Consider the following 26,015-nt stretch of genomic DNA (forward strand, 5'->3'; position numbering starts at 1 on the left):
CACCACCACGTCCACCACCACTTCCACCACCACTTCCACCACCACGTCCACCACCACGTCCACCACCACGTCCACCACCACGTCCACCACCACGTCCACCACCACGTCCACCACCACCACCACCACCACCACCACCACCACGTCCACCACCACCACCACGTCCACCACCACCACCACGTCCACCACCACCACCACGTCCACCACCACGTCCACCACCACCACCACGTCCACCACCACGTCCACCACCACCACCACGTCCACCACCACCACCACGTCCACCACCACCACATCCACCACGTCCACCACCACGTCCACCACGTCCACCACCATGTCCACCACCACCTCCACCACCACGTCCACCACCACCACGTCCACCACCACCACAACGTCCACCACCACCACAACGTCCACCACCACCACCACAACGTCCACCACCACCACCACAACGTCCACCACCACCACCACAACGTCCACCACCACCACCACAACGTCCACCACCACCACCACAACGTCCACCACCACCACCACAACGTCCACCACCACCACCACAACATCCACCACCACCACCACAACGTCCACCACCACCACAACCACAACGTCCACCACCACCACCACAACGTCCACCACCACCACCACAACGTCCACCACCACCACCACAACGTCCACCACCACCACCACAACGTCCACCACCACGACGACGTCCACCACCACCACCATGACGTCCACCACCACCACCATGACGTCCACCACCACCACCACAACGTCCACCACCACCACCACAACGTCCACCACCACCACCACCACGTCCACCACCACCACCACGTCCACCACCACCACCACAACGTCCACCACCACCACCACAACGTCCACCACCACCACCACGACATCCACCACCACCACCACGACGTCCACCACCACCACCACGACGTCCACCACCACCACCACAACGTCCACCACCACCACAACGTCCACCACCACCACAACGTCCACCACCACCACAACGTCAAACACCATCACAACGTCCACCACCACCACAACGTCCACCACCACCACAACGTCCACCACCACCACCACGTCCACCACCACCACCACGTCCACCACCACCACCACGTCCACCACCACCATGTCCACCACCACCACCACGACCACCACCACCACGTCCACCACCACCACCACGTCCACCACCACCACCACGTCCACCACCACCACCACGTCCACCACCACCACCACGTCCACCACCACCACGTCCACCACCACCACGTCCACCACCACCACGTCCACCACCACCACGTCCACCACCACCACGTCCACCACCACCACGTCCACCACCACCACCACGTCCACCACCACCACCACGTCCACCACCACCACCACGTCCACCACCACCACCACGTCCACCACCACGTCCACCACCACCACCACGTCCACCACCACGTCCACCACCACCACCACGTCCACCACCACCACCACGTCCACCACCACCACATCCACCACGTCCACCACCACCACCACCATGTCCACCACCACCTCCACCACCACGTCCACCACCACCACCACGTCCACCACCACCACCACGTCCACCACCACCACCACCACCACGTCCACCACCACCATGTCCTCCATCACTACCACGACATCCACCACCATGTCCACCACCACCTCCACCACGTCCACCACCACCATATCCACCACCACCAAATCCACCACATCGTCCACCACAATGTCCACCACCACCATATCCACCACCACCAAATCCACCACATCGTCCACCACAATGTCCACCACCACAACATCCAACTCCACCACCACCACCACAATGTCCACCTCCACCACCACAATGTCCACCACCACCACAATATCCACCACCACCACAACGTCCACCACCACCACATCCACCACCACCACAACGTCCACCACCACCACATCCACCACCACCACGTCCTCCATCGCTACCACGACACCCACCACCATGTCCTCCACCACCTCCACCATCTCCACCATGTCTACCACCACCTCCACTACCATATCCTCTTCCACCACCAAGTCCACCTCCACCACCACCACCAAGTCCACCTCCACCACGTCATCCACCTCCACCACGTCATCCACCTCCACCACGTCATCCACCTCCACCATGTCCTCCACCACATCCTCCACCACCATGTCCTCCACCACATCCTCCACCACCATGTCCTCCACCACCACCACCACCATGTCCTCCACCACCACCACCACCACCACCATGTCCTCCACCACCACCACCACCATGTCCTCCACCACCACCACCACCACCATGTCCTCCACCACCACCACCACCACCATGTCCTCCACCACCACCACCATGTCCTCCACCACCACGTCGTCCACCACCACCACGTCCACCACGTCCACCTCCACCACGTCCACCTCCACCACGTCCACCTCCACCACGTCCACCTCCACCACGTCCACCTCCACCACGTCCACCTCCACCACGTCCACCACCTCCACCACGTCCACCACCTCCACCACGTCCACCACCTCCACCACGTCCACCACCACCACCACCACCACCACCACGTCCACCACCACCACCACCACGTCCACCACCACCACCACGTCCACCACCACCACCACGACCACCACCACCACCACGACCACCACCACCACGACGTCCACCACCACCACCACGACGTCCACCACCACCACCACGACGTCCACCACCACCACCACGACGTCCACCACCACCACCACGTCCACCACGTCCACCACCACCACGTCCACCACCACCACGTCCACCACCACCACCACGTCCACCACCACCACCACGTCCACCACCACCACCACGTCCACCACCACCACCACGTCCACCACCACCACCACGTCCACCACCACCACCACGTCCACCACCACCACCACGTCCACCACCACCACCACGTCCACCACCACCACCACGTCCACCACCACGTCCACCACCACCACGTCCACCACCACCACCACGTCCACCACCACCACCACGTCCACCACCTCCACCACGTCCACCACCACCACCACCACCACCACCACGTCCACCACCACCACCACGTCCACCACCACCACCACGTCCACCACCACCACCACCACCACGTCCACCACCACCACCACCACCACATCCACCACCACCACCACCACCACCACATCCGCCACCACCACCACGTCCACCATGTCCACCACCACATCCACCATGTCCACCACCACATCCACCACCACCTCCACCACGTCCACCACCACCTCCACCACGTCCACCACCACCACCACCACATCCACCACCACCACCATGTCCACCACCACCACGTCCACCACCACCACCACCACCACCACGTCCACCACCACCACGTCCACCACCATCACCACCACCACGTCCACCACCACATCCGCCACCACCTCCACCACGTCCACCACCACCTCCACCACCATGTCCACCACCACCACCTCCACCACCATGTCCACCACCACCTCCACCACCATGTCCACCACCACCTCCACCACCACGACGTCCACCACCACGACCACCACCACCACCACGTCCACCACCATCACCACCACCACCACCACATCCAACACCACCACCATGTCCAACACCACCACCATGTCCACCACCATGTCCACCACCACCACCACGTCCACCACCACCATCACATCAAACACCACCACCACGTCCACCACCATCACATCCACCACATCCACCACTACCACTACCACCACCACGTCCACCACTACCACCACGTCCACCACTACCACCACGTCCACCACTACCACCACGTCCACCACTACCACCACGTCCACCTCCACCACGTCCACCTCCACCATGTCCAACACCACCACCACCACGTCCAACACCACCACCACGTCCAACACCACCACCACGTCCAACACCACCACCACGTCCAACACCACCACCACGTCCAACACCACCACCACCACGTCCAACACCACCACTACCACGTCCAACACCACCTCCACGTCCAACACCACATCCAACACCACCACCACGTCCGACACCACCACCATGTCCGACACCACCACCACGTCCGACACCACCACCACGTCCGACACCACCACCACGTCCGACACCACCACCACGTCCGACACCACCACCACGTCCAACACCACCACCACGTCCAACACCACCACCACGTCCACCACCACCACGTCCACCACCACCACGTCCACCACCACCACGTCCACCACCACCACGTCGTCCACCACCACCACCACGTCGTCCACCACCACCACCACGTCGTCCACCACCACCACCACGTCGTCCACCACCACCACCACGTCGTCCACCACCACCACCACGTCGTCCACCACCACCACCACGTCGTCCACCACCACCACCACCACGCCGTCCACCACCACCACGCCGTCCACCACCACCACCACGTCGTCCACCACCACCACCACGTCGTCCACCACCACCACGTCGTCGTCCACCACCACCACGTCGTCGTCCACCACCACCACCACGTCATCCACCACCACCACGTCATCCACCACCACCACCACGTCGTCCACCACGTCCACCACCATCACATCCACCACGTCCACCACTACCACCACCAAGTCCAACACCACCACCACTACCACCACGTCCAACACCACCACCACCACCACGTCCAACACCACCACCACCACCACCACCACGTCCAACACCACCACCACGTCCAACACCACCACCACGTCTCCACCACCATCACGTCCACCTCCACCTCCACCTCCACTACCACGTCCACGTCCACCACGTCCACCACGTCCACCACGTCCACCACCTCCACCACCTCCACCACCTCCACCACGTCCACCACGTCCACCACCTCCACCACCTCCACCACCTCCACCACGTCCACCACGTCCACCACGTCCACCACGTCCACCACCTCCACCACCTCCACCTCCACCACGTCCACCACGTCCACCTCCACCACGTCCACATCCACCACGTCCACCTCCACCACGTCCACCTCCACCACGTCCACCTCCACCACGTCCACCTCCACCACGTCCACCTCCACCACGTCCACATCCACCACGTCCACATCCACCACGTCCACATCCACCACGTCCACCACCACCACCACCACCACGTCTCCCACCACCACCACGTCCACCACGTCCACCTCCACCACGTCCACCACGTCCACCTCCACCACGTCCACCACGTCCACCTCCACCACGTCCACATCCACCACGTCCACCTCCACCACGTCCACCTCCACCACGTCTCCACCACCACCACGTCCACCACCACCACCACGTCTCCCACCACCACCACCACGTCTCCCACCACCACCACCACGTCTCCCACCACCACCACGTCTCCCACCACCACCACGTCCACCACGTCCACCACCTCCACCACCACCTCCACCACCTCCACCACCACCTCCACCACCACCTCCACCACGTCCACCTCCACCACGTCCACCTCCACCACGTCCACATCCACCACGTCCACCACGTCCACCACCTCCACCACGTCCACCACCTCCACCACGTCCACCACCTCCACCACGTCCACCACCTCCACCACGTCCACCACCTCCACCACGACCACCACCACGACCACCACCACCACGACGTCCACCACCACCACGACGTCCACCACCACCACCACGACGTCCACCACCACCACCACGTCCACCACCACCACCACGTCCACCACCACCACGTCCACCACCACCACCACGTCCACCACCACCACCACGTCCACCACCACCACCACGTCCACCACCACCACCACGTCCACCACCACCACCACCACGTCCACCACCACCACCACGTCCACCACCACCACCACGTCCACCACCACCACCACGTCCACCACCACCACCACCACGTCCACCACCACCACCACGTCCACCACCACCACCACCACCACCACGTCCACCACCACGTCCACCACCTCCACCACGTCCACCACCTCCACCACCACCACCACCACCACCACCACGTCCACCACCACCACCACGTCCACCACCACCACCACGTCCACCACCACCACCACCACGTCCACCACCACCACCACCACATCCACCACCACCACCACCACATCCGCCACCACCACCACCACATCCGCCACCACCACCACGTCCACCATGTCCACCACCACATCCACCATGTCCACCACCACATCCACCACCACCTCCACCACGTCCACCACCACCTCCACCACATCCACCACCACCACCACCACATCCACCACCACCACCATGTCCACCACCACCACGTCCACCACCACCACCACCACGTCCACCACCACCACGTCCACCACCATCACCACCACCACGTCCACCACCACATCCGCCACCACCTCCACCACGTCCACCACCACCTCCACCACCATGTCCACCACCACCACCTCCACCACCATGTCCACCACCACCTCCACCACCATGTCCACCACCACCTCCACCACCACGACGTCCACCACCACGACCACCACCACCACCACGTCCACCACCATCACCACCACCACCACCACGTCCAACACCACCACCATGTCCAACACCACCACCATGTCCACCACCATGTCCACCACCACCACCACGTCCACCACCACCATCACATCAAACACCACCACCACGTCCACCACCATCACATCCACCACGTCCACCACTACCACCACCACGTCCACCACTACCACCACGTCCACCACTACCACCACGTCCACCACTACCACCACGTCCACCTCCACCACGTCCACCTCCACCATGTCCAACACCACCACCACCACGTCCAACACCACCACCACGTCCAACACCACCACCACGTCCAACACCACCACCACGTCCAACACCACCACCACGTCCAACACCACCACCACGTCCAACACCACCACCACCACGTCCAACACCACCACTACCACGTCCAACACCACCTCCACGTCCAACACCACATCCAACACCACCACAACGTCCGACACCACCACCATGTCCGACACCACCACCACGTCCGACACCACCACCACGTCCGACACCACCACCACGTCCAACACCACCACCACGTCCAACACCACCACCACGTCCACCACCACCACCACGTCCACCACCACCACCACGTCCACCACCACCACGTCCACCACCACCATGTCTACCACCACCACGTCGTCCACCACCACCACCACGTCGTCCACCACCACGTCGTCCACCACCACCACCACGTCGTCCACCACCACCACCAACCACGTCGTCCACCACCACCACCACCACGTCGTCCACCACCACCACCACGTCGTCCACCACCACCACCACCACCACGCCGTCCACCACCACCACGCCGTCCACCACCACCACCACGTCGTCCACCACCACCACCACGTCGTCCACCACCACCACCACGTCGTCCACCACCACCACGTCGTCGTCCACCACCACCACGTCGTCCACCACCACCACCACGTCATCCACCACCACCACGTCATCCACCACCACCACGTCATCCACCACCACCACGTCGTCCACCACGTCCACCACCATCACATCCACCACGTCCACCACTACCACCACCAAGTCCAACACTACCACCACTACCACCACGTCCAACACCACCACCACCACCACCACGTCCAACACCACCACCACCACCACCACGTCCAACACCACCACCACCACCACCACCACGTCCAACACCACCACGTCCAACACCACCACCACGTCTCCACCACCACCACGTCCACCTCCACCTCCACCTCCACTACCACCTCCACCACGTCCACCACGTCCACCACGTCCACCACGTCCACCACGTCCACCACGTCCACCACGTCCACCACGTCCACCACGTCCACCACGTCCACCACCTCCACCACGTCCACCACCTCCACCACCTCCACCTCCACCACGACCACGTCCACCTCCACCACGTCCACCTCCACCACGTCCACCACATCCACCTCCACCACGTCCACCTCCACCATGTCCACCTCCACCACGTCCACCTCCACCACGTCCACCTCCACCACGTCCACATCCACCACGTCTCCACCACCACCACGTCCACCACCACCACCACCACGTCTCCCACCACCACCACGTCCACCACCACCACCACGTCTCCCACCACCACCACGTCTCCCACCTCCACCACGTCCACCACGTCCACCTCCACCACCTCCACCACGTCCACCTCCACCACGTCCACCACGTCCACCTCCACCACGTCCACCACGTCCACCTCCACCACGTCCACATCCACCACGTCCACCTCCACCACGTCCACATCCACCACGTCTCCACCACCACCACGTCCACCACCACCACCACCACGTCTCCCACCACCACCACGTCCACCACCTCCACCACCTCCACCACCACCTCCACCACCTCCACCACCACCTCCACCACCTCCACCACCTCCACCACCACGTCCACCACGTCCACCACGTCCACCTCCACCACGTCCACCTCCACCACGTCCACCTCCACCACGTCCACCTCCACCACGTCCACCACGTCGTCCACCACCACCACGTCCACCACGTCGTCCACCACCACCACGTCCACCACGTCGTCCACCACCACCACGTCCACCACGTCGTCCAACACCACCACGTCCAACACCACCACCACCACGTCCAACACCACCACCACCACGTCCAACACCACCACCACCACGTCCAACACCACCACCACCACGTCCAACACCACCACCACCACCACGTCCAACACCACCACCACCACCACGTCCAACACCACCACCACCACGTCCAACACCACCACCACCACGTCCAACACCACCAACACCACCACCACCACCACCACGTCCAACACCACCACCACCACGTCCAACACCACCACCACCACGTCCACCACTTTTACGTCCACCACGTCCACCACTTTTACGTCCACCACGTCCACCACTTTTACGTCCACCACGTCCACCACTTTTACGTCCACCACGTCCACCACTTTTACGTCCACCACGTCCACCACTTTTACGTCCACCACGTCCACCTCCACCACGTCCACCTCCACCACGTCCACCTCCACCACGTCCACCTCCACCACGTCCACCTCCACCACCTCCACCTCCACCACCTCCACCTCCACCTCCACCACGTCCACCTCCACCACGTCCACCTCCACCACGTCCACCTCCACCACGTCCACCTCCACCACGTCCACCTCCACAACGTCCACCTCCACAACGTCCACCTCCACAACGTCCACCTCCACAACGTCCACCTCCACAACGTCCACCTCCACAACGTCCACCTCCACAACGTCCACCTCCACAACGTCCACCTCCACAACGTCCACCTCCACAACGTCCACCTCCACAACGTCCACCACCTCCACCACGTCCACCACCACCACCACGTCCACCACCACCACCACGTCCACCACCACCACCACGTCCACCACCACCACCACGTCCACCACCACCACCACGTCCACCACCACCACCACGTCCACCACCACGTCCACCACCACCACCACGTCCACCACCACCACCACGTCCACCACCACGTCCACCACCACCACCACCACGTCCACCACCACCACCACCACGTCTACCACCACCACCACGTCTACCACCACCACCACGTCCACCACCACCACCACGTCCACCACCACCACGTCCACCACCACCACCACGTCCACCACCACCACCACGTCCACCACCACCACCACGTCCACCACCACCACCACGTCCACCTCGTCCACCACCATGTCCACCACCGTGTCCACCACCATGTCCACCACCACCACCACCATGTCAGCCACCACCATGTCCACCACCACCATGTCCACCACCACCACGTCCACCACCACCACGTCCACCACCACCACCACCACGACCATGTCCTCCACCACGTCCTCCACCACCACTACGTCCTCCACGTCCACCATCACATCCACCACGTCCACCACTACCACTACCACCATCACATCTACCACTACATCCACTACCACTACCACCAAGTCCACCACTACCACTACCACCATCACATCTACCACTACATCCACTACCACTACCACCACGTCCACCACTACCACCACGTCCACCACTACCACCACATCCACCTCCACCACGTCCACCTCCACCACATCCACCTCCACCACGTCCACCTCCACCACGTCCACCACCACCACGTCCACCACCACCACCACCACGTCCACCACCACCACCACCACGTCCACCACCACCACCACGTCCTCCACCACCACCACGTCCTCCACCACCACGTCCTCCACCACCACGTCCTCCACCACCACGTCCTCCACCACGTCCTCCACGTCCACCACCACCACTACGTCCTCCACGTCCACCATCACATCCACCACGTCCACCACTACCACTACCACCATCACATCTACCACTACATCCACTACCACCAAGTCCACCACTACCACCATCACATCTACCACTACATCCACTACCACCACGTCCACCACTACCACCACGTCCACCACTACCACCACATCCACCTCCACCACGTCCACCTCCACCACGTCCACCACCACCACCACGTCCACCACCACCACCACGTCCACCACCACCACCACGTCCACCACCACCACCACGTCCTCCACCACCACCACGTCCTCCACCACCACCACGTCCTCCACCACGTCCTCCACGTCCACCACCATCACATCCACCACGTCCACCACTACCACCATCACATCTACCACTACATCCACTACCACTACCACCACGTCCACCACTACCACCACGTCCACCACTACCACCACGTCCACCACTACCACCACGTCCACCTCCACCACGTCCACCTCCACCACGTCCACCTCCACCACCATGTCCACCACCACCATGTCCACCACCACCACCACCATGTCCACCACCACCACCACCATGTCCACCACCACCACCACCATGTCCACCACCACCACCACCATGTCCACCACCACCACCACCATGTCCACCACCACCACCACCATGTCCACCACCACCACCACCATCACCATGTCCACCACCACCACCACATCAAACAGCACCACATCAAACAGCACCACATCAAACAGCACCACCACGTCCTCCACCACCACGTCCTCCACCACCACGTCCTCCACCACCACGTCCTCCACCACCACGTCCTCCACCACCACGTCCTCCACCACCACGTCCTCCACCACCACTACGTCCTCCAAGTCCACCACCACCACCACCACTACCACCATCACATCCACCACGTCCACCACTACCACTACCACCATCACATCTACCACTACATCCACTACCATTACCACCACGTCCACCACTACCACCACGTCCACCACCACCACCACCACCACGTCCACCACCACCACCACGTCCACCACCACCACGTCCACCACCACCACCACGTCCACCACCACCACCACGTCCACCACCACCACCACGTCCACCACCACCACGTCCACCACCACCACCACGTCCACCACCACCACCACGTCCACCACCACCACCACGTCCACGACCTCCACCACCACCACCACGACCTCCACCACGACCTCCACCACCACCACCACGACCTCCACCACCACCACCACGTCCTCCACCACCACCACCACGACCTCCACCACCACCACCACGACGACCTCCACCACGACGACCTCCACCACCACCACCACGACCTCCACCACCACCACCACGACCTCCACCACCACCACCACGACCTCCACCACCACGACCACCACCACGACCTCCACCACCACCACCACCACCACCACCACCACCACGACCTCCACCACCACCACCACCACCACCACGACCTCCACCAGGTCCACCTCCACCACCACGTCCACCACCATGTCCTCCACCACCACCACCACCACGTCCTCCACCACGTCCTCCACCTCCACCACGTCCTCCACCTCCACCACGTCCAGCACCACCATGTCCTAACCCACCACGACGTCTACCACCACCACCACGACGTCTACCACCACCACGTCCACCACCACCACCACGACGTCCACCACCACCACCACGACGTCCACCACCACCACCACGACGTCCACCACCACCACGACGTCCACCACCACCACCACGACGTCCACCACCACCACCACGACGTCCACCACCACCACCACGACGTCCACCACCACCACCACGACGTCCACCACCACGACGTCCACCACCACGACGTCCACCACCACCACGACGTCCACCACCACCACCACCACGACGTCCACCACCACGACGTCCACCACCACCACGACGTCCACCACCACCACGACGTCCACCACCACCACGACGTCCACCACCACCACCACGACGTCCACCACCACCACGACGTCCACCACCACCACGACGTCCACCACCACCACGACGTCCACCACCACCACGACGTCCACCACCACCACGACGTCCACCACCACCACGACGTCCACCACCACCACGACGTCCACCACCACCACGACGTCCACCACCACCACGACGACGTCCACCACCACCACGACATCCACCACCACCACCACGACGTCCACCACCACCACGACGTCCACCACCACCACGACGTCCACCACCACCACGACGTCCACCACTACCACCACGACGTCCACCACCACCACCACCACGACGTCCACCACCACCACCACCACGACGTCCACCACCACCACCACGACGTCCACCACCACCACGACGTCCACCACCACCACCACCACGACGTCCACCACCACGACGTCCACCACCACCACGACGTCCACCACTACCACCACGACGTCCACCACCACCACCACGACGTCCACCACCACCACCACGACATCCACCACCACCACCACCACATCCACATCCACCACCACCACCACCACGACGTCCGCCACCACCACCACCACGACATCCACCACCACCACCACCACGACGTCCGCCACCACCACCACCACGACGTCCGCCACCACCACCACCACGACGTCCGCCACCACCACCACCACGTCCGCCACCACCACCACGACGTCCGCCACCACCACCACGACGTCCGCCACCACCACCACGACGTCCGCCACCACCACCACGACGTCCGCCACCACCACCACGACGTCCGCCACGACGTCCGCCACCACGTCCGCCACCACCACCACCACCACGTCCGCCACCACCACCACGACGTCCGCCACCACCACCACGACGTCCGCCACCACCACCACGACGTCCGCCACCACCACCACGACGTCCGCCACCACCACCACGACGTCCGCCACCACCACCACGACGTCCGCCACCACCACCACGACGTCCGCCACCACCACCACGACGTCCGCCACCACCACCACGACGTCCGCCACCACCACCACGACGTCCGCCACCACCACCACCACGTCCGCCACCACCACCACGACGTCCGCCACCACCACCACGACGTCCACCACCACCACCACGACGTCCATCACCACCACCACGTCTACCACCACGTCCACCACCACCACGTCCACCACCACATCCACCATGTCCACCATGTCCACCACCACCTCCACCATGTCCACCACCACCTCCACCATGTCCACCACCACCTCCACCACCTCCACCACCACCACGTCCACCACCACCACCACCACGTCCACCACCACCACCACCACCACGTCCACCACCACCACCACCACCACCACCACCACGTCCACCACCACATCCGCCACCACCACGTCCACCACCACCTCCACCACCATGTCCACCACCACCATGTCCACCACCACCACCACCACCACGACGTCCACCACCACCACGACGTCCACCACCACCACCACCACGACGTCCACCACCACCACCACCACCACGACGTCCACCACCACCACCACCACGACGTCCACCACCACCACCACCACGACGTCCACCACCACCACCACCACGACGACGTCCACCACCATCACCACGACGTCCACCACCACAACAACGTCCACCACCACCACCACGACATCCACCACCACCACGACGTCCACCACCACCACAACGTCCACCACCACCACAACGTCCACCACCACCACAACGTCCACCACCACCACAACGTCCACCACCACCACAACGTCCACCACCACCACAACGTCCATGTCCATGTCCACCACCACCACCACCACCACCACGTCCACCACCACCACCACCACATCCACATCCACCATGTCCACCACAACCACCACGTCCACCACCACCAACACCATGTCCTCCACGTCCACCACCACCACCACGTCTACCAAGTCCACCACCACCACCACATCCTCCACCACCACCACCACATCCTCCACCACCACCACCACCATAACATCCACCACCATCACGTCTACCACCACCACCACCATGTCCACGTCCACGTCTACCACCACCACCACCACGTCACCCACCACCACGTCACCCACCTCCACGTCACCCACCTCCCCGTCATCCACCTCCCCGTCATCCACCTCCCCGTCATCCACCTCCACCACGTCATCCACCTCCACCACGTCATCCACCTCCACCACATCCACGTCCACCACATCCACGTCCACAACGACCACGTCCACCACGTCCACCATGTCCACCACCACGTCCACCTCCTCCTCCTCCACCACGTCCTCACCACGTCCTTCACCTCCACCATGTTCTCCACCTCCACCACGTCCTCCACCTCCACCACGTCCTCCACCTCCACCACGTCCTGCACCTCCACCACGTCCTGCACCTCCACCACGTCCTGCACCTCCACCACGTCCTCCTACTCATCCTCCACCTCCACCACGTCCTCCACCACCTCCACCATGTCCACCACATCCACCACCACCACCATGTCCACCACCACCACGTCCACCACCTCCACCACTACCATGTCCACCACCACCACATCCACCACCACATCCACCACCACCACCACATCCACCACCACCACGTCCACCACCACCACGTCCACCACCACCACGTCCACCACCACATCCATCATGTCCACCACCACCTCCACCACGTCCACCACCACCATATACCCCACCACCAAATCCACCACATCGTCCACCACAATGTCCACCACCACCATATCCACCACCACCAAATCCACCACATCGTCCACCACAATGTCCACCACCACAACATCCAACTCCACCACCACCACAATGTCCACCTCCACCACCACAATGTCCACCACCACCACAATATCCACCACCACCACAACGTCCACCACCACCACATCCACCACCACCACAACGTCCACCACCACCACATCCACCACCACCACGTCCTCCATCGCTACCACGACACCCACCACCATGTCCTCCACCACCTCCACCATCTCCACCAAGTCCACCTCCACCACCACCACCAAGTCCACCTCCACCACGTCATCCACCTCCACCACGTCATCCACCTCCACCACGTCATCCACCTCCACCACGTCATCCACCTCCACCATGTCCTCCACCACATCCTCCACCACATCCTCCACCACCATGTCCTCCACCACCACCACCATGTCCTCCACCACATCCTCCACCACCATGTCCTCCACCACCACCACCATGTCCTCCACCACATCCTCCACCACCATGTCCTCCACCACCACCACCACCACCATGTCCTCCACCACCACCACCACCACCATGTCCTCCACCACCACCACCTCCACCACGTCCTCCACCACGTCCTCCACCTCCACCACGTCCTCCACCTCGTCCTCCACCTCCACCACGTCCTCCACCTCCACCACGTCCTCCACCTCCACCACGTCCTCCACCTCCACCACGTCCTCCTACTCATCCTCCACCTCCACCACATCCTCCACCACCTCCACCACGTCCTCCACCATGTCCACCACCTCCACCACCACCATGTCCACCACCACCACATCCACCACCACCACAACGTCCACCACCACCACATCCACCACCACCACAACGTCCACCACCACCACGTCCTCCATCGCTACCACGACACCCACCACCATGTCCTCCACCACCTCCACCATCTCCACCATGTCTACCACCACCTCCACCACCATATCCTCTTCCACCACCAAGTCCACCTCCACCACCACCACCAAGTCCACCTCCACCACCAAGTCCACCTCCACCACCAAGTCCACCTCCACCACCAAGTCCACCTCCACCACCAAGTCCACCTCCACCACCAAGTCCACCTCCACCACGTCATCCACCTCCACCACGTCATCCACCTCCACCACGTCATCCACCTCCACCATGTCCTCCACCACATCCTCCACCACCATGTCCTCCACCACCACCACCACGTCCTCCACCACATCCTCCACCACCACGTCCTCCACCACATCCTCCACCACCATGTCCTCCACCACCACCACCATGTCCTCCACCACCACCACCACCACCATGTCCTCCACCACCACCACCACCACGTCGTCCACCACTACCACCACGTCGTCCACCACCACCACGTCGCCCACCACCACCACCACCACGTCGTCCACCAACACCACGTCGCCCACCACCACCACCACCACGTCGCCCACCACCACCACGTCGCCCACCACCACCACCACCACGTCGCCCACCACCACCACCACCACGTCGTCCACCTCCACCACCACCACGTCGTCCACCTCCACCACCACGTCGTCCACCTCCACCACCACGTCGTCCACCTCCACCACCACGTCGTCCACCTCCACGTCGTCCACCTCCACCACCACGTCGTCCACCTCCACCACCACGTCGTCCACCTCCACCACCACGTCGTCCACCTCCACCACCACGTCGTCCACCTCCACCACCACGTCGTCCACCTCCACCACCACGTCGTCCACCTCCTCCACCACGTCGTCCACCTCCTCCACCACGTCCACCTCCACCACGTCCACCTCCACCACGTCCACCTCCACCACGTCCACCTCCACCACGTCCACCTCCACCACGTCCACCACCTCCACCACGTCCACCACCTCCACCACGTCCACCACCACCACCACCACGTCCACCACCACCACCACCACGTCCACGTCCACGACCACCACCACCACGACGTCCACCACCACCACCACGACGTCCACCACCACCACCACGACGTCCACCACCACCACCACGACGTCCACCACCACGACGTCCACCACCACCACCACCACGACGTCCACCACCACCACCACCACGACGTCCACCACCACCACCACCACCACGTCCACCACGTCCACCACCACCACGTCCACCACCACCACGTCCACCACCACCACCACCACGTCCACCACCACCACCACGTCCACCACCACCACCACGTCCACCACCACCACCACGTCCACCACCACCACCACGTCCACCACCACCACCACGTCCACCACCACCACCACGTCCACCACCACCACCACGTCCACCACCACCACCACCACGTCCACCACCACCACCACCACCACCACGTCCACCACCACCACCACGTCCACCACCTCCACCACATCCACGTCCACCACCACCACCACCACGTCCACCACCACCACCACGTCCACCACCACCACCACCACCACCACGTCCACCACCACCACGTCCACCACCACCACCACCACATCCGCCACCACCACCACGTCCACCATGTCCACCACCACATCCACCACCACCACGTCCACCACCACCACATCCACCACCACCACCACCACATCCACCACCACCACCATGTCCACCACCACCACGTCCACCACCACCACCACCACGTCCACCACCACCACGTCCACCACCACCACGTCCACCACCATCACCACCACCACGTCCACCACCACATCCGCCACCACCTCCACCACGTCCACCACCACCTCCACCACCATGTCCACCACCACCACCTCCACCACCATGTCCACCACCACCTCCATGTCCACCACCACCTCCACCACCACGACGTCCACCACCACGACCACCACCACCACCACGTCCACCACCATCACCACGTCCACCACCACCACCACGTCCAACACCACCACCATGTCCACCACCATGTCCACCACCACCACCACGTCCACCACCACCATCACATCAAACACCACCACCACGTCCACCACCATCACATCCACCACGTCCACCACTACCACTACCACCACCACCACCACCACCACTACCACCACCACCACCACGTCCACCACTACCACCACGTCCACCTCTACCACCACGTCCACCACTACCACCACGTCCACCACTACCACCACGTCCACCACTACCACCACGTCCACCACTACCACCACGTCCACCTCCACCACGTCCACCTCCACCATGTCCAACACCACCACCACCACCACGTCCAACACCACCACCACGTCCAACACCACCACCACGTCCAACACCACCACCACGTCCAACACCACCACCACCACGTCCAACACCACCACTACCACGTCCAACACCACCTCCACGTCCAACACCACCTCCAACACCACCACCACGTCCGACACCACCACCATGTCCGACACCACCACCACGTCCGACACCACCACCACGTCCGACACCACCACCACGTCCGACACCACCACCACGTCCGACACCACCACCACGTCCGACACCACCACCACGTCCGACACCACCACCACGTCCGACACCACCACCACGTCCACCACCACCACCACGTCCACCACCACCACCACTTCCACCACCACCACGTCCACCACCACCACGTCGTCCACCACCACCACCACGTCGTCCACCACCACCACCACGTCGTCCACCACCACCACCACGTCGTCCACCACCACCACCACGTCGTCCACCACCACCACCACGTCGTCCACCACCACCACCACGTCGTCCACCACCACCACCACGTCGTCCACCACCACCACTACCACGTCCACGTCCACCACCTCCACCACGTCCACCACGTCCACCACGTCCACCACGTCCACCACGTCCACCACGTCCACCTCCTCCACCACGTCCACCACGTCCACCATGTCCACCATGTCCACCTCCTCCACCACGTCCACCACGTCCACCACGTCCACCACGTCCACCACGTCCACCTCCACCACGTCCACATCCACCACGTCCACATCCACCACGTCCACATCCACCACCACGTCCACCACCTCCACCACCTCCACCACCTCCACCACCTCCACCACCTCCACCTCCACCACCACCTCCACCACCACCTCCACCACCACCTCCACCACCACCTCCACCACGTCCACCACGTCCACCTCTACCACGTCCACCTCCACCACGTCCACATCCACCACGTCCACATCCACCACGTCCACATCCACCACGTCGTCCACCACCACCACGTCCACCACGTCGTCCACCACCACCACGTCCACCACGTCGTCCACCACCACCACGTCCACCACGTCGTCCAACACCACCACGTCCAACACCACCACCACCACGTCCAACACCACCACCACCACCACGTCCAACACCACCACCACCACGTCCAACACCACCACCACCACCACCACGTCCAACACCACCACCACCACGTCCAACACCACCACCACCACGTCCAACACCACCACCACCACGTCCACCACTTTTACGTCCACCACGTCCACCACTTTTACGTCCACCACTTTTACGTCCACCACGTCCACCACTTTTACGTCCACCACGTCTACCTCCACCACGTCCACCTCCACCACGTCCACCTCCACCACGTCCACCTCCACCACGTCCACCTCCACCACGTCCACCTCCACCACGTCCACCTCCACCACGTCCACCTCCACCACGTCCACCTCCACCACGTCCACCTCCACCACGTCCACCACCTCCACCACCTCCACCACGTCCACCACCACCACCACCACGTCCACCACCACCACCACCACCACGTCTACCACCACCACCACGTCCACGACCACCACCACCACGATGTCCACCACCACCACCACGACGTCCACCACCACCACCACGACGTCCACCACCACCACCACGACGTCCACCACCACCACCACGACGTCCACCACCACCACCACGACGTCCACCACCACCACCACGTCCACCACCACCACCACGTCCACCACGTCCACCACCACCACGTCCACCACCACCACGTCCACCACCACCACCACCACGTCCACCACCACCACCACCACGTCCACCACCACCACCACGTCCACCACCACCACCACGTCCACCACCACCACCACGTCCACCACCACCACCACGTCCACCACCACCACCACCACCACCACCACCACCACCACGTCCACCACCACCACCACGTCCACCACCTCCACCACGTCCACGTCCACCACCACCACCACGTCCACCACCACCACCACGTCCACCACCACCACCACCACCACCACCACCACGTCCACCACCACCACCACCACCACGTCCACCACCACCACCACCACATCCGCCACCACCACCACGTCCACCATGTCCACCACCACATCCACCATGTCCACCACCACATCCACCACCACCTCCACCACGTCCACCACCACCTCCACCACATCCACCACCACCACCACCACGTCCTCCACCTCCACCACGTCCTCCACCTCCACCACGTCCTCCACCTCCACCACGTCCTCCACCTCCACCACGTCCTCCACCTCCACCACGTCCTCCACCTCCACCACGTCCTCCACCTCCACCACGTCCTCCTACTCATCCTCCACCTCCACCACGTCCTCCACCATGTCCACCACCTCCACCACCACCATGTCCACCACCACCACCATGTCCACCACCTCCACCACCACCATGTCCACCACCACCACATCCACCACCACATCCACCACCACCACCACATCCACCACCACCACCATATCCACCACCACCACGTCCACCACCACCACGTCCACCACCACCACGTCCACCACCACATCCATCATGTCCACCACCACCTCCACCACGTCCACCACCACCATATCCACCACCACCATATCCACCACCACCAAATCCACCACATCGTCCACCACAATGTCCACCACCACCATATCCACCACCACCAAATCCACCACATCGTCCACCACAATGTCCACCACCACAACATCCAACTCCACCACCACCACCACAATGTCCACCTCCACCACCACAATGTCCACCACCACCACAATATCCACCACCACCACAACGTCCACCACCACCACATCCACCACTACCACATCCACCACCACCACGTCCTCCATCGCTACCACAACACCCACCACCACGTCCTCCACCACCTCCACCATCTCCACCATGTCTACCACCACCTCCACCACCATATCCTCTTCCACCACCAAGTCCACCTCCACCACCATATCCTCTTCCACCACCAAGTCCACCTCCACCACCAAGTCCACCTCCACCACCAAGTCCACCTCCACCACCAAGTCCACCTCCACCACCAAGTCCACCTCCACCACGTCATCCACCTCCACCACGTCATCCACCTCCACCACGTCATCCACCTCCACCACGTCATCCACCTCCACCACGTCATCCACCTCCACCATGTCCTCCACCACATCCTCCACCACCATGTCCACCACCACCACCATGTCCTCCACCACATCCTCCACCACCATGTCCTCCACCACCACCACTACCATGTCCTCCACCACCATGTCCTCCACCACCACCACCACCATGTCCTCCACCACCACCACCACCACGGCCACCACGGCCACCACCACGTCCACCACCACGTCCACCACCACGTCCACCTCTACCACCACCACGTCCACCACCTCCACCACGTCCACCACGTCCACCACGTCCACCTCCACCACGTCCACCTCCACCACGTCCACCTCCACCACGTCGTCTACCACGTCCACCACCACCACCACGTCCAACACCACCACCACCACCACGTCCAACACCACCACCACCACGTCCACCACTTTTACGTCCACCTCCACCACGTCCACGTCCACCTCCACCACGTCCACCTCCACCACGTCCACCTCCACCACGTCCACCTCCACCACGTCCACCTCCACCACGTCCACCTCCACCACGTCCACCTCCACCATGTCCACCTCCACCACGTCCACCACCACCACGTCCACCACCACCACCACGTCCACCACCACCACCACCACGTCCACCACCACCACCACCACGTCCACCACCACCACCACCACGTCCACCACCACCACCACCACCTCCACCACCACCACCACCACCACCTCCACCACCTCCACCACCTCCACCACGTCCACCACCTCCACCACGTCCACCATGTCCACCACCTCCACCACCTCCACCACCTCCACCACGTCCACCACGTCCACCACGTCCACCACCTCCACCACGTCCACCACCTCCACCACGTCCACCTCCACAACGTCCACCTCCACCACGTCCACCACCTCCACCACGTCCACCACCTCCACCACGTCCACCACCTCCACAACGTCCACCACCTCCACAACGTCCACCTCCACAACGTCCACCTCCACAACGTCCACCTCCACAACGTCCACCTCCACAACGTCCACCTCCACAACGTCCACCTCCACAACGTCCACCTCCACAACGTCCACCTCCACAACGTCCACCTCCACAACGTCCACCTCCACAACGTCCACCTCCACAACGTCCACCTCCACAACGTCCACCTCCACAACGTCCACCTCCACAACGTCCACCTCCACCACGTCCACCTCCACCACGTCCACCTCCACCACGTCCACCTCCACCACGTCCACCACCACCACCACGTCCACCACCACGTCCACCACCACCACCACGTCCACCACCACCACCACCACCACCACGTCCACCACCACCACCACGTCCACCACCACCACCACGTCCACCACCACGTCCACCACCACCACCACGTCCACCACCACCACCACGTCCACCACCACCACCACGTCCACCACCACCACCACGTCCACCACCACCACCACCACGTCCACCACCACCACCACGTCCACCACCACCACCACGTCCACCACCACCACGTCCACCTCCACCACGTCCACCTCCACCACGTCCACCTCCACCACCACGTCCACCACCACCACCACGTCCACCACCACCACCACGTCCACCACCACCACCACGTCCACCACCACCACCACGTCCACCACCACCACCACGTCCACCACCACCACCACGTCCACCACCACCACGTCCACCACCACCACCACGTCCACCACCACCACCACCACGTCCACCACCACCACCACCACGTCCACCACCACCACCACCACCACGTCCACCACCACCATGTCCACCACCACCACCACCACCATGTCCACCACCACCACCACGTCCACCACCACCACCACCACCACGTCTACCACCACCACCACCACGTCCACCACCACCACCACGTCCACCACCACCACCACGTCCACCACCACCACCACGTCCACCACCACCACGTCCACCTCCACCACGTCCACCTCCACCACGTCCACCACCACCACCACCATGTCCACCACCACCATGTCCACCACCACCACCACGTCCACCACCACCACCACCATGTCCACCACCACCACGTCCACCACCACCACCACGTCCACCACCACCACCACGTCCACCACCACCACCACGTCCACCACCACCACCACGTCCACCACCACCACCACGTCCACCACCACCACCATGTCCACCATGTCCACCACCACATCCACCATGTCCACCACCACATCCACCACCACCTCCACCACGTCCACCACCACCTCCACCACATCCACCACCACCACCATGTCCACCACCACCACGTCCACCACCACATCCGCCACCACCTCCACCACGTCCACCACCACCTCCACCACCACGTCCACCACCACCACCTCCACCACCACGTCCACCACTACCACCACGTCCACCACTACCACCACGTCCACCACTACCACCACGTCCACCTCCACCACGTCCACCTCTACCACGTCCACCTCCACCATGTCCAACACCACCACCACCACGTCCAATACCACCACCACCACGTCCAACACCACCACCACGTCCAACACCACCACCACGTCCAACACCACCACCACGTCCAACACCACCACCACCACGTCCAACACCACCACCACCACCACTACCACGTCCAACACCACCTCCACGTCCAACACCACATCCAACACCACCACCACGTCCGACACCACCACCACGTCCACCACCACGTCCGACACCACCACCACGTCCGACACCACCACCACGTCCGACACCACCACCACGTCCGACACCACCACCACGTCCGACACCACCACCACGTCCGACACCACCACCACGTCCGACACCACCACCACGTCCAACACCACCACCACGTCCAACACCACCACCACGTCCAACACCACCACCACGTCCAACACCACCACCACGTCCACCACCACCACCACGTCCACCACCACCACCACGTCCACCACCACCACGTCCACCACCACCATGTCTACCACCACCACGTCGTCCACCACCACCACCACCACGTCGTCCACCACCACCACCACCACGTCGTCCACCACCACCACCACGTCGTCCACCACCACCACCACGTCCACCACCACCACGTCCACCACCACCACGTCCACCACCACCACCACGACCATGTCCTCCACCACGTCCTCCACCACCACTACGTCCTCCACGTCCACCATCACATCCACCACGTCCACCACTACCACTACCACCATCACATCTATCACTACATCCACTACCACTACCACCAAGTCCACCACTACCACTACCACCATCACATCTACCACTACATCCACTACCACTACCACCACGTCCACCACTACCACCACGTCCACCACTACCACCACATCCACCTCCACCACGTCCACCTCCACCACATCCACCTCCACCACGTCCACCACCACCACGTCCACCACCACCACGTCCACCACCACCACGTCCACCACCACCACCACGTCCTCCACCACCACCACGTCCTCCACCACCACCACGTCCTCCACCACCACGTCCTCCACCACCACGTCCTCCACCACGTCCTCCACGTCCACCACCACCACTACGTCCTCCACGTCCACCATCACATCCACCACGTCCACCACTACCACTACCACCATCACATCTACCACTACATCTACTACCACTACCACCAAGTCCACCACTACCACTACCACCATCACATCTACCACTACATCCACTACCACTACCACCACGTCCACCACTACCACCACGTCCACCACTACCACCACGTCCACCACTACCACCACGTCCACCACTACCACCACGTCCACCACTACCACCACGTCCACCACTACCACCACGTCCACCTCCACCACGTCCACCACCACCACGTCCACCACCACCACGTCCACCACCACCACGTCCACCACCACCACCACGTCCACCACCACGTCCACCACCACCACCACGTCCACCACCACCACCACCACGTCCACCACCACCACCACGTCCTCCACCACCACCACGTCCTCCACCACCACCACGTCCTCCACCACCACGTCCTCCACCACGTCCTCCATGTCCACCACCACGTCCTCCACGTCCACCACCATCACATCCACCACGTCCACCACTACCACCATCACATCTACCACTACATCCACTACCACTACATCCACTACCACTACCACCACGTCCACCACTACCACCACGTCCACCTCCACCACGTCCACCTCCACCACGTCCACCTCCACCACCATGTCCACCACCACCATGTCCACCACCACCATGTCCACCACCACCATGTCCACCACCACCATGTCCACCACCACCATGTCCACCACCACCACCACCATGTCCACCACCACCACCACCATGTCCACCACCACCACCACCATGTCCACCACCTCCACCACCATGTCCACCACCACCACCACCATGTCCACCACCACCATGTCCACCACCACCACCATGTCCACCACCACCACCACATCAAACAGCACCACATCAAACAGCACCACATCAAACAGCACCACCACGTCCACCACCACCACCACGTCCTCCACCACCACGTCCTCCACCACCACGTCCTCCACCACCACGTCCTCCACCACCACGTCCTCCACCACCACGTCCTCCACCACCACGTCCTCCACCACCACGTCCTCCACCACCACGTCCTCCACCACCACGTCCTCCTCCACCACGTCCTCCTCCACCACGTCCACCACCACCACTACGTCCTCCACGTCCACCACCACTACCACCATCACATCCACCACGTCCACCACTACCACTACCACCATCACA

At 63.5% G+C, this 26,015-nt stretch overlaps 1 protein-coding gene across 1 annotated transcript in view; it reads left to right on the plus strand.

Moving 5' to 3' along the window:
- The first annotated feature begins 328 nt into the window (after window positions 1-328).
- The window catches only part of LOC146809380 (uncharacterized), a 92,776-nt gene continuing 67,089 nt past the window's right edge, over window positions 329-26,015 (plus strand). The window contains 9 exon segments of the mRNA XM_085614860.1: window positions 329-1,485; window positions 2,392-3,279; window positions 4,827-5,245; window positions 5,743-6,319; window positions 9,426-9,702; window positions 11,137-12,806; window positions 16,544-17,443; window positions 19,487-20,224; window positions 21,899-22,315. Of these exon segments, the coding sequence (XP_085470986.1) occupies window positions 329-1,485; window positions 2,392-3,279; window positions 4,827-5,245; window positions 5,743-6,319; window positions 9,426-9,702; window positions 11,137-12,806; window positions 16,544-17,443; window positions 19,487-20,224; window positions 21,899-22,315 (7,043 nt within the window).

Source organism: Triturus cristatus, chromosome 7, assembly GCF_964204655.1.
Source record: "Triturus cristatus chromosome 7, aTriCri1.1, whole genome shotgun sequence".
Lineage (NCBI taxonomy): Eukaryota > Metazoa > Chordata > Amphibia > Caudata > Salamandridae > Triturus > Triturus cristatus.